Raw genomic sequence first — 12,560 nt, forward strand, 5'->3', positions numbered from 1 at the left:
GATCAAAATTTCTATATGTTATTTTAGCCGATATAATTTGATTTATTCATTCAATTGTCTTACATTTATAATCACTATGCAACCAGAAAAGCGAATGACAATGAGAAAGGCCTCTTTTCTAGAACTCAATAACATAAAGATCTACAATAAGATTTAATTTGTGTTAGGGTTTTTTTATTTGTCATTGTTGAATAAGTTATATGATAAAAAATAATGTTTGATTTATATAAAATAGTTCTTACCTACGATGATGGAACCAAAAATTGCTTTGGTTTTGATAAATTGTAACATATGGTTTAATTTCATTACAAACATCCTAATAATCAAATTAGGTCTATCTTGAACTTTTTGACCACGAATGATACTTAAAGCTTTTGTAATTGCTGGCCATTTTGGATTACATGTAAAGGTAACAAATAGATCTGGATTGCCATAATTTCTACAAATAGCCATAACATCTTGATAGTTTTGAAAATGTACCTAGGACTGCCCATGTAATTAGAGGGAAGAATAATTTTTTGACCCATTGCTTTCGCATCATTATCTCCTCTTACAATAACATCATGAATGCCTTTGTACATCTCAGATCGTAGGCTTTTTTTTTTTTTATTTTTCCTTATGAAATCTAATCTATCTTCTTCGATCGTAGGATATGTATCAACCAAATATTGTTGAAATAATTTTCCACCTTTAAATATGGCATTTCTGCTTATAAGTCATTTTTGCAACTGGAAACAGTAGAAACTTCTCACTGAAATTCTTTGTCTACATGGTTTTTCTCCATAATAAGATTGATTCCAACTTATATCAGTTGTAAAACCATCTTCTCCATATGGGAACAATATGAGATATTGTAATGACATAAAAGATGGGTGTAATTTTGTGATCCTTTGTAATTGCCCTGTCTCGACTGTTTTGATCTTCACCAATGTCTCCAACAATTAATGCTCCAATATCATTAGAAGTTGTATTTTCATATTGAGAAGAATCTTGTTTTTTTACGTGTTAATAGTTTAAGGTTCAATGGTATTATGCCTTTATTTTTGAATCTATCTTTAACTGTTCTAAAAACCTTTACCAATTGATCACTCTCATTAAACATTTGGATCAATCTTTTAACAATATTAGGGTCCAAGTCAGAGTTACTTTTTTCACCTTGCAATGCAATCATTCTATTTTGCACTTCATGTTCGGTGTCATACACATATAATTGTGCAGATCTTGGAATATCCTCTACTGGAGGAATCAAGGAACCCATTAAGTGGTGAACTTGCCCACTGCTTTTATAAAATGGGTGGTCCTCTAGAATTATTAAATTTGTTTCAACTTTTGCACCAAACGATGTAAAAGCAAACATTGAATTATATGCTCTTATATTTTCTCTAAATTTTCTACTAATAGATCCTCCTTGATAATCTAAAAGTTCATCAAAATAATATGATGTCTCCCTAGGTAAGGATAATGATATTTTTCCATATTGAAAACATAAGGTACACTTTTGCTTAGATAATTTTTGAACACATTTCTCTTTCCAGTATAAAGTACCACAATGTGTACAAACAGAAGCCTATCTCCAAAATAAATATATTCTTCATTATTAGCTAGAACTCCAAAAGGATTTGATTCAATGGGTAAATTTTTAGTTTGTGACTGAGAGATTCTTGAACATCCTTGAAGAAGCAGGTGATGGTTATTTTGTAACTATCTTTTAGATTTCTTAGAATAGATGTTATCATTAATAACTTTTCGTTTCATTAATGTAGCAATAGTAAAATATACTGTAGCTTCTTCCTTCCAGCCGTTATAGCTGTGTTTCATATAGAATTATTAATTATTTATCACAATATTTAAAATAAATTAAAATATAAAAAAGAATAGGGGAAAGAAAAATGTGTACTAATGAATAAATCATCATAATCATTATCATTTTATAATTTTTCAAATTCAAAAAACACATAGACAACATAGAGAAAATTATGATATTTATGCTGATCAAGTAATACTTTTAATTGATATAAATTGGGATATTCAAAATTAAAAATGAAATTGGGATATTCAAAATTAAATATGTTGCTAACCTATTGTTGTGTTGCAAAAAGATTTGCTGAATTTTTATAGACGAACATACTGTCTTTATCAAAATCCTATATTTGATCACATAGAATTTAAAAAAAATAATTGTCAATACATAATGAACTTATTTATCAAAATTTGGAGAAAAATTTGGTGATGAAAAAAAAAAAAAGAAAATATGAAATTTACACAAATTGAATGTGTTATACACCTGAAAATCACAATATACTTTGTCAGTGAATGTCTAGCTAATATTTGAAACATAAAAATAACAAAAGCAAAAATTGGTTAGTTTAAAAAGTAAGATAAAAAAGAATTCCTATGAATATAAAGAAAAATCAATATAATTATTATTATAATTATGAAACAAAAGATTTTTTTTTATTATGTAATTGTAAGCAAAATTGTGAAATGATGTTAATTCACCATCCATATTATCTATAAATCAACAACTATATTTGACAATATCATATAAACAAAAATCCTGCGAGATTATTTACAAAAAAATTCTCCTTAGTCTCCTATTGCACATCCCGGTTTGTAGACTTTAAGATATTTTCGAATTCTATCGCGGTAGAATCTTGAGTATGGAGCACCTTTAAAATTTGGAAAGGAGCGCTTTGCCCCCCTTTGTGGGCTTGCCTGGCGCAAATTCAGATTAGTCAGGCCAGTGAATTTCAGATACTAGGTGGTTTCTACCAAAAAATAACTAGCATTATCAGATAAATTTTATCTTTATTTATTACAAAATAATAATTAAAATTTACTTGTATTTAATTAAAGAGACAATTTTATATTTTTAATTTTCAAATGTAGAGTGAAATTGGTGACTTTTTTTTTTCATTAGTTTGAAAATTTTAAAAATGACACAGGATGTTTAAAGGTTGAGATCAACAAAATATAAAAGTGTTAGTATCACTATTATAATACAAGCTAAAGTAGAATATACTCCTACTTCAAAATATATAAAATTAAATATAAATCAATTAATGGAGCACACTTTATTAATTTTACTTAAGAAGGTGGACGTGGGTTGATAAACCAATATTTTCAGAAAGTTGTACCTTTATCTATATTTTCTACTTCAAAGTCATGAGATAATTGAGTATGCACTGCTAGACCCTATGCATTATTTAAAGAGACGTTGATTTTTGAATTATCCAAATTCAAATTAAAATAATATTTTCTTTCAGTATAACATTTTTTATATAAAGTCAACACACTACATGTTTTATAATTTTATTTATTATTTTATATTATGATAGATTAAAGTTTTCACATATAATGACTTATTTATTTATTTAAAATAAAAAGAATAATTACATAATACTATTTTGATATTTTAAAATATATTATAGTATATATTTATTATTTTTAAAAGTAACGAATTTTATTTATATATTATCATTAGGAAAAGTATAAAATTTTTGAAAATTGTAATATTTTATCTTATTAATAAACTAATAAACTAAAATATTATAAAATTTTAAAAATAAAAATGAAAATTTAGAATTTAGTAATAAAAGAATAAATTGTTGGATTATTCATAGTTTTAAAATAATAAATATCAAAACGTATATTATATAAAATATGAAGAGTTTTTAAATTTTCTTAATTTATATATGTACAAAAATCAATCCGAAAGAAAAAATATTTTTTTTGAACTTCTAAATTTCAATCACAATCTATGACTATCAATTAAAGTAATTCTTAAGATTATTATTTGTTGGATTATTTATTTGTATCTGGATGTGGATTAGTAATAATCAATTGTTAGGCTTATTGACAGATTAAATAATGATATCAAATAATAAGTTTAGTAATTGGCAATATCTAAATGGATTAGGTCATGAGATTGGGCAAGTATATAATGGGTCAGGCTGTCCATAAGCCCACTAAGGAAAATGCCCCAACTCTCATATATATATATATATATATATATATATATATATTCTGATAACTCTATTTAACATCAGATAGAATTCAGATAGAATCTGAATGCTGTGGATATTGGGAGTTGTAAACCTACCATTTCGCTTCCTTTTCTCTATTCATGATTGTTCATAGAAAATCATAGATACAAGCATATTTTCAAGTACACATATTCTCTAATCATATAATCTATAACGATTAATTTTATTTATAACAATTGGTATCAGAGCATGATTAGGGATTACAATTTTTTTTTGTTAATTTTGTTATTGTATGTTTGAATATTAGTCTTAACAAATAGTTATTAAAATTGATTTCATGGTTTGATTAATAGTTTTTTTTAATGCGCGCGCACACACACACACGTTTGTTTGTCGACCATGGGTATATGTATACACGTTTGTCCCATAGCTGATAAACGTGTATACATATACCCATGGCCAACAAACATGTATATATATATATATATCGGCCAAGATCATGCCGAACACCAGTTTTATAATTTTTTTTAGCTAATGATCGAATTTCAAGATTTATATGGCTGTGTGTTGATTTTCAAAACAGTACATAACACATTCATATAATGATTATGATTGAATGTGATTGAATTTCTGTCACATGTGATTAATTTAATAAGAGCCAAGAGTATAAAATATTTACAATTCTGCTTGGGTATGTGTTTATTAATTATGTTAATATTATGTATTTATTAATAGTTATTGGTTTTGTTGGACTAATTATGTTCATGCCTATTGAGAACATATTCATGAGTAGTAACATTGTTACTATGTTCATAATATAGTGTCCATAGAAATTCTAATTATGGTAAATAATTTTGTGATTATGAGCTCACCTATCATGGGACTAGCCATAAAATTATTCTGTTAATTTGGTTAAAAATTTATTCCATGGATTTCAGGACTTATTTGGATTATATTAATAGTGGATATGTCCATCGGTATAACAATATTAATATAATATGTTATTATTGGTTGTAATGCTATTTATTAATTGTCTTTAATATTTTTTAATACCCTATCGGTATAAGAGTGTTAAAGATGTCAGTTTATATATATATATATTTTTTTTATGAGCTTAATGAGTTTTTTTTTTATTTTATTGTAATTCGAGACCCTTAGGCGGGATTATAATAAATAACAGTTTTATACATAATTGCTTTCTTAGCTAGATCTGAAAGAAAACTTTAGTTTTGTGACTATGTTATATACATAATTCATGTTTCCTCTGTTGTTCTATTCTAGCTACTATTTCTATGCAATTATCTGCTGTGAAAACTCTGAATGGCTCTAATTTTGGTGATTAAAAAGAGTCTCTGAGCATGTACCTAGCAATAGCCCAACTGGATTTAGCCTTAGGGGTTGATGTACCTGCTGAACTTACTAATGAATCCACTGTTGCTGAAAAGACTTATCATGAGAAGTGGCAAAATTCTAGTAGGGTTTGCTTAATGGTGATGAAGTATACTATAGATAAGTCCATAAGACAGGGTATTCCTGATAAGGAGACTGCTAAGGAATTTCAACAGGCTGTTGCTAAAAAGTTTAAAAAATTTGATAAGGCTCAAAAGAGTCATTATCTTTCTTTGCTGGAGCACACCCAATATGATGGTGTCAGTGGTGTACGGGAACATATCATGACACTTATAAGTTATTTCAACAAGCTCAAGTCTTTTGATCTTGATTTGGGAGAGAGTTTTCTGGTCTGGTGCATTCTTGAATCTCTTCCACCCCAATTCAAAATTCTCAAGACTTCTTATAACTCTAAAGGGAGTGGACAGTTGATCAGTTGATAGCCATTGTGTGCCAAGAAGAGGAATCTATGAGGAAAGGGAATACTCCATCTATTAATTATGTTTTTCAAGGGTCTAATAGCAAGACTAATGAGAAATTTCAGAAGGATAAGAAGCCTAAAGCTAAATTTGAGAACAAGAATGGTGGTAAGCATGATCATAATTTAACAGTTAAGAAGAAGCCCTTCAAAGGCAAATGCAACTATTGCAAGAAGCCTGGCCATAAGTTAGAGGACTATTTTAAGCTTAAGAAAAAGCATGAGAAGGAAGGTAATAGTTTAGAACTTGCCCCTCTAGCTCTAGTATGCTTTGAATCAAATGTTGTTAATGTTCCTTCAAATTCTTAGTGGTTAGATTCTGGTGCTACCATTCATGTTTCAAATTCCTTACAGGGGTTAAAAAACATGAGAAAGCCAAGTGAAAAGGAGAAGACTGTCTTAGGAGTAAATGACGTTGCAGTAGTAGAACTCATAGGGACTGTTTCTTTGAATTTATCTTCTGGACATGTGTTGGAATTAACTGATACTATTTATGTTCCTTCTTCAAGGAGAAATTTAATTTCCAATTCTATTTTAGATAAGTGTGGCTATGTGTTTCTTCAGGGTAATAGAAAAATTATTATTTATTTTAAATCTTATGTTGTTGGTTCTATTATTTTATGCAAGGGTTTATATATGTTGGATTTAAATTTTATTCCTTTTCAATCTGTTTATGTTCCTATCAATATTATTATTGGGCACAAATGTCAAAGAGTTAATGAGAACTCTTCAATGTTATGGCATATACGTTTGGGTCACATTTCTAAGGAAAGATTAGAAAGGATGGTTAAACAAGGTGTCTTGCATAGTCTGGATTTATCTGACTTTAATTCATGTGTTGATTGCATTAAGGTAAAATTTCCTGCTAGAGCTAGAAACAAAGGAGCAATTAGGATTGAAGGTGTGTTGAATTTGATTCATACAGATATTTGTGGACCCATTTCTCTTGTTGCTATGGGAGCTTTTAAATACTACATCACTTTTATTGATGACTATTCTAGATATGGTTGGATTGATCTTCTTTATGAAAAGTTTAATTCCTTGGATGCCTTTAAAGCATTTAAGGCTGCAGTTGAACTGAAAACTGGGAAGAAGATTAAATATGTAAAGTCAGATAGGGGTGGTGAGTATTATGACAGGTATACTAAAATTGGTAGAAATCCTAATCCTTTTGCTTTGTATTTACAAGAATGTGGGATTGAGGCATAGTACACCATGCCTGGGACCCCACAACAAAATGGGGTTGCAGAGAGGCAAAATCATACTTTGATGGACATAGTGATATATATGCTTAGTCATTCTTCTTTACCAGAATTTTTATGGGGTGATGCCTTAAAAACTGCTGTGTACATTCTCAATCAGGTTCCCAGTATATCAGTGCCTAAGACTCCTTATGAATTAATATTTGGTAAGAAGCCCAGTTTGAAACATTTTCATGTATGGGGTTGTGAGGCAAAGGTGAGGCCATATAACCCTCAGATTAGAAAGCTAGATGCTAAATCTGTTAGTGGTTTCTTTATTGGCTATTGTACAATTTCTAGAGGTAGTAGATTTTATTGTCAAACTCACTCTACTAGAGTGATTGAATTAGACCGTGCTATTTATTTTGAGGATGAGATGGATAGTGGGAGTCAAATACCATGTGTTGTCGATCTTAGAGATGAGACTGTTGACTTTGCCTCGTGTTATAGATCTTAGAGATGAGACTGTTGTTTTTCCTGTGCCTTTGCTGCCTTCCTCAGTAGATTTTAATCCTCCTAAGGGTAATGATGAAGTTTAGAATCCTATTGATGTCAATTTAGAACCACTAGTTAGAGATGCTGAGGGCCTTGATACAGTTGATGATGTTGTACCTTTAAGGAGATCTTAGAGGATTCGTAGACCCGCATTATCAAATGATTATATGGTCTATTTACAGGAACACGAGTTTGATGGTATTGATATTTTTTATCCTATTTCTTATCAGGAGGCTATATGTGGCCCTAATTCTTCAGAATGGATGAGAGCCATGCAGAATGAACTATCTCCTATGTATCACAATCAAGTTTAGGATCTTGTTGAATTACCAGATGGTTGTAAAGCTGTTGGTTGTAAATGGGTCTTTAAGACCAAACGTGGAGTCAAAGGTGAAATAGAAAGGTATAAGGCCAGACTAGTAACAAAAGGTTATAATCAGAGGGAAGGTATAGATTATACAGAAACATTTTCCCCAGTGTCCACTAAAGATGCTTTTCGTGTGGTTATGGCTTTAGCTGCTCATTATGACTTAGAACTCCACCAGATGGATGTTAAGACAGCTTTCTTAAATGGAGACTTGTATGAAGATGTGTATATGGTTCAACCTAATGGTTTCATAGAAGCTGGTAAAGAACATTTAGTGTGCACGTTGAAAAGATCCCTTTATGGGTTGAAACATGCTTTTAGACAATGGTATCTAAAGTTTGATCAAGTTTTGACTTCTCTTAGTTTTGAGGAGAACGCTTCAAATCAATGCATCTTTCAGAAGGTGAGTGGGAGCCATTTCATTATTCTAGTGTTATATGTTGATGACATTCTTCTTGCCACTAATAGCATCAATCACTTGAACGAGACAAAATATATGCTTTCTAGTCATTTTGACATGAAAGATCTTGGTGAGGCCACATATGTTCTGGGTATTCAGATTCACCGTGACATGTCTCGAGGCATATTGGGTTTGTCTCAAGGAACTTATATTGACTGAGTTCTTAAGAGATTTAACATGCACACTTGCTCATCTTCTGTTGCACCTGTTCTTTTAGGTGAGAAACTCTCTAAAGCTCAGTGTCCTTAGGATGACAAGGAAAGGACTGAAATGGAAAAGATTCCATATAGTTGTGATGTTGGAAGCTTGATGTATGCTCAAGTATGCACTCGTCCCGATATAGCATTTGCTATTAGTGTCCTTGCTATATACTTGAGTAATCCTGAATGGAATCACTGGAACGCTGCAAAGAAAGTTATGAGATATTTGCAGGGTACTAAGAATTATATGTTAACTTACAAAAGATCTGGCAATTTGGAAGTCATTGGGTACTCTAATTCTGACTTTGCAGGCTGTATAGATGATAGAAAATCTACTGGTTACATCTTTATGATGTCTGGAGGAGCTGTTTCTTGGAAGAGTGCCAAACAGACACTTATTGCTACCTCCACTATGGAAGCAGAGTATGTTGCTTGTTATGAGGCCACTTGTCAAGCTATTTGGTTAAAGAAATTGATTTCTAGTATGCTTGTTGTTGAGAGCATCTCAAGGTCCTTGACCATTTATTGCGACAATGCTCATGCTGTTTACTTCTCTCAAAATCACAGGAATTCTAGTCGAACTAAACATTTTGATGTCAAATTCCTGTTTGTTCGAGAGAAGATTTGTGAATCACAGACTCGGATTGAACATATTACTACAGACAGAATGATTGCGGATCCATTAACCAAAGCTTTGCCCATTAGTATTTTTCAGAAGCATGTTTCGCATATGGGTGTAGTGAAAACTTTTGATGATGCTTTGGTTTAGTGGGTGTCACACCCTACTCCTCGTAAGATGTAACATGTTCCCGTAGTACACCTAATGAATTACCGTACTTCACCTACCGGTAACCCATTAAATATACTACAAGGGATTTTAAAACAATTTTCGTTCATTTTGGAATTGGTGGGTAAAATTTTTTTCAAATATTAAAAACCTTTATTTAAAGTCCAAACATAAATCAAATTTTTGGATATTTAAGATTTTCGCAATTTTTACAAAAATTTTGGCAGAATGCCGTCTGTATTTTGAGAAAACAGTTCTTCAAAACCTGAAAATAAAAACACTCCCAATATTTTTCTCAATCACAAATTCATTTGCAACCACCAAACTTCAAATCAACAATAATGGCAACACTTCAACTCAAAATCCAAATTTCAAATCAAGAATTAATATCTCAAAACATTTCATAACTCATGCATTTTGCATTTTAAATCATTAATTTACAATCATAAACTAATTTACAGATGCAAAATCTCAAAAATAATATTATTACAATTTTATTTGTACAACTGCTCAAACTACAGAGATACATATGCATACTATCATATTTACATCAAACTAAACTACCAGGGTATAGACAATACCCGTACAGAAATTCTTCAACCGTGCTCCTCTCTGACTGTAGTAGCTCACTCTACTGCTATGTCCTTTTCTCTATCTGCGACAGTAAGTGAAAACTATCGCTGAGTATATAAATACTCGGTGGTGCACAATAAAGAATAAAATGTATAATATAAGACATTTATGAACAAATCATTATTCAAAAATCTCATAATCGCATTTCACAAATTTTTTCTCAAATCAGATTTATAACAAATCATAAATTTCAAAACTTAATATAGCACAACTTGATCAAACAATTTAATAAACATAGTGTTGCCAAACAATAATACAACTTAGGCCATGACACAAAATTTCTGAACATGCCGTGTGTACATCACGACAAGGCAAACACCCCCACTAATCGAAATCAATGAGGGAGGTGGCTAGCTAGCTAATGAGTACTCATCCAAACTCGCCCCTCAGACTGGGAAGCCAGAGAGGGAGGAAACTGATCAAATATCAAACTCACCCCACAAGTGGATGAGGAACATATTAATATTGCCATGCCAAGTGCGAATTAAAAAAAAAAACAATTTAAATCAAGTTATTCAAATATTTTATACAGTTCACAAATCATATTTCATTCTAAACTTTTCATTTACAAAATAGGCAACACACTATTTTTCAAATAAGATTTTCGAAGCCATAACTAAATTCAAAACCATTTGTTCAAATATTTCATACAAATCAATAAATAATTTTCATTCCAAATTTCCATTGAAAAATAGGCAACACAACATTCTTGAAATTCACAATGAACAAAACACATTCACAATATATAACAAATCAAATTCCATTATGAAAACTATAATTTAAAAATTTTTGTGCACAAACCTGATGCGAGTCGCCTATCGGCCTTGACTTGATTCCTTGGGTGCTTCTCCGGTGTTCTTTTCCACTGAAACACACAGTTTCACAGTGTTTCAGTATCATAACTTACCATAAATCTAATAATTAATTCATAAATACTTAATTCTAGCCCAAATATGCTTAAACTAATGTTCTTAGAAATTTTCATTTTGGGGTTACTATTCACTATACTATTCAAGTCAAATTGTTGACTTTCTAAGGCTTAATAGGTATGGAAATTCCAACTTCACCCACATACCACATTTTGGTCACCAAACTTGTTGGTTTTGGTCATTTTCTCAAAACTTAAGTCCTTTAGGCAAAGTTACAAATTTTTAGTTTTGGTGCCTTAGGATGTACTGTTCCATTGGTCCCTTTACTATTGAAATTTGACAAAACTTCCTTCATAGAAAATGTTCCTTATTGTCTTAAGTGTATTCTTATTTTTTGAATCACCCCAATTGGAGTTTTTTAGCTCAAGTTATAGCCAAAATACAGTTACTGTTTACGTGCACTGTTCATACTGGTATTTTGGTTCTGGCAGATTTTTGATCCAACTTCGTTCAGTAATTTGATCAAGTTAAGTCCATAATTTGGTCTAATTTCCTTCATACAAAATGTTCTACTATGTCTTAGGTTTCCATCGGTTCAAGAATCGCCTAAATCGGAGTTTTCTAGAGAGAGTTATAGCCATTGGAACTTTACTGTTCAAGTGAAAATCTGCAGTTTTGCAGGTTCAGTAACTCAACTTTGCTCAATAATTTGATTAGGTTAATGGAATAATTTGGGTTGGTGTTCTTCATGAAAGTTTTAGATCTATATCTTATCTAATTACTGGTAAAATTTCAGATCATTTTGACCTACCTAGCTCGAGTTATGACCAAATGAACAATTACTGTTCATTTGGTCAGTTTATCTTGATGTGATCGCTCTTATTCAACTTTGGTCAATTTGTTCACTAGGTTTTGGTCAGTTTTTGGGCATGGTTCCTAAATGAAAATTGTGTCATTTTATGTCTATTTTCATCCCTAATTGGTGGCATATCAATTGGACTTGTAAAATTTCAGTTTTGGTCCTTCAAATTTGACTTGGTCATACTGCCAGCAGCATGACCATATACCCTCCGAATTTGGCTTCAATTCCAACAATTCAAACACAACTCATTTGGTCACCATTGACCATTTTTCACTTCAAAATAGGTCCAAGACATCATTTACAAGTTTCTAACATTTTTTTCTCTAAACCCTAATGTCCAAAACCCTAATTCACAAACTCTTGCATTTAACTACTTTCAAGCCTTGAATCATAATTATTCAACACAATTAAACTCACATACACTTTCAAATCCACCAAATTCATGCATACATATATCAAAACCCTAGTTGGCCAAAATTCAACTTTGTACCCTAACACTTGTCTTCATTTCATTTTAAGCTTATTTCTAAGTTCATTCAATCATAAACACATGTATTAAACTCAAAATTCCAAAGTAAATAGCTTACCTCAACTTTGATATTCAATCTTCAATTTTTCTCCTCTTTTCTTCTTTCTTTCTTGCTAAATCTCTTTCTCAAAGGAAGAAAATAAGGTTTTATGGAGTGATTAGGGAAGAAATTAGGATTTAATGGGGGATTTAAAGCTTGGAGCAAGCTTTCATGGAGGTGTGGTAATGGTGGTGTTAAGGGAGATGTGGGGCGGCACCTTTGGT

General features: G+C 31.0%; 1 protein-coding gene across 1 annotated transcript; it reads left to right on the forward strand.

Annotated features, from left to right (window-relative positions):
• The first annotated feature begins 8,686 nt into the window (after window positions 1-8,686).
• LOC131172995 (secreted RxLR effector protein 161-like) lies at window positions 8,687-9,385 on the forward strand. The gene has a single exon (XM_058134634.1). The coding sequence runs from the start codon at window positions 8,687-8,689 to the stop codon at window positions 9,383-9,385; it is 699 nt and encodes a 232-aa protein (XP_057990617.1).
• Window positions 9,386-12,560: the final 3,175 nt, after the last annotated feature.

Source organism: Hevea brasiliensis, chromosome 14 (genome assembly GCF_030052815.1).
Source record: "Hevea brasiliensis isolate MT/VB/25A 57/8 chromosome 14, ASM3005281v1, whole genome shotgun sequence".
In the NCBI taxonomy this organism is placed as follows: Eukaryota; Viridiplantae; Streptophyta; class Magnoliopsida; order Malpighiales; family Euphorbiaceae; genus Hevea; species Hevea brasiliensis.

Bases quoted from the DNA above. Each gene is read 5' to 3' on its own strand.
- LOC131172995 (XM_058134634.1), top strand. From the start codon at position 8,687: ATGGAAAAGATTCCATATAGTTGTGATGTTGGAAGCTTGATGTATGCT.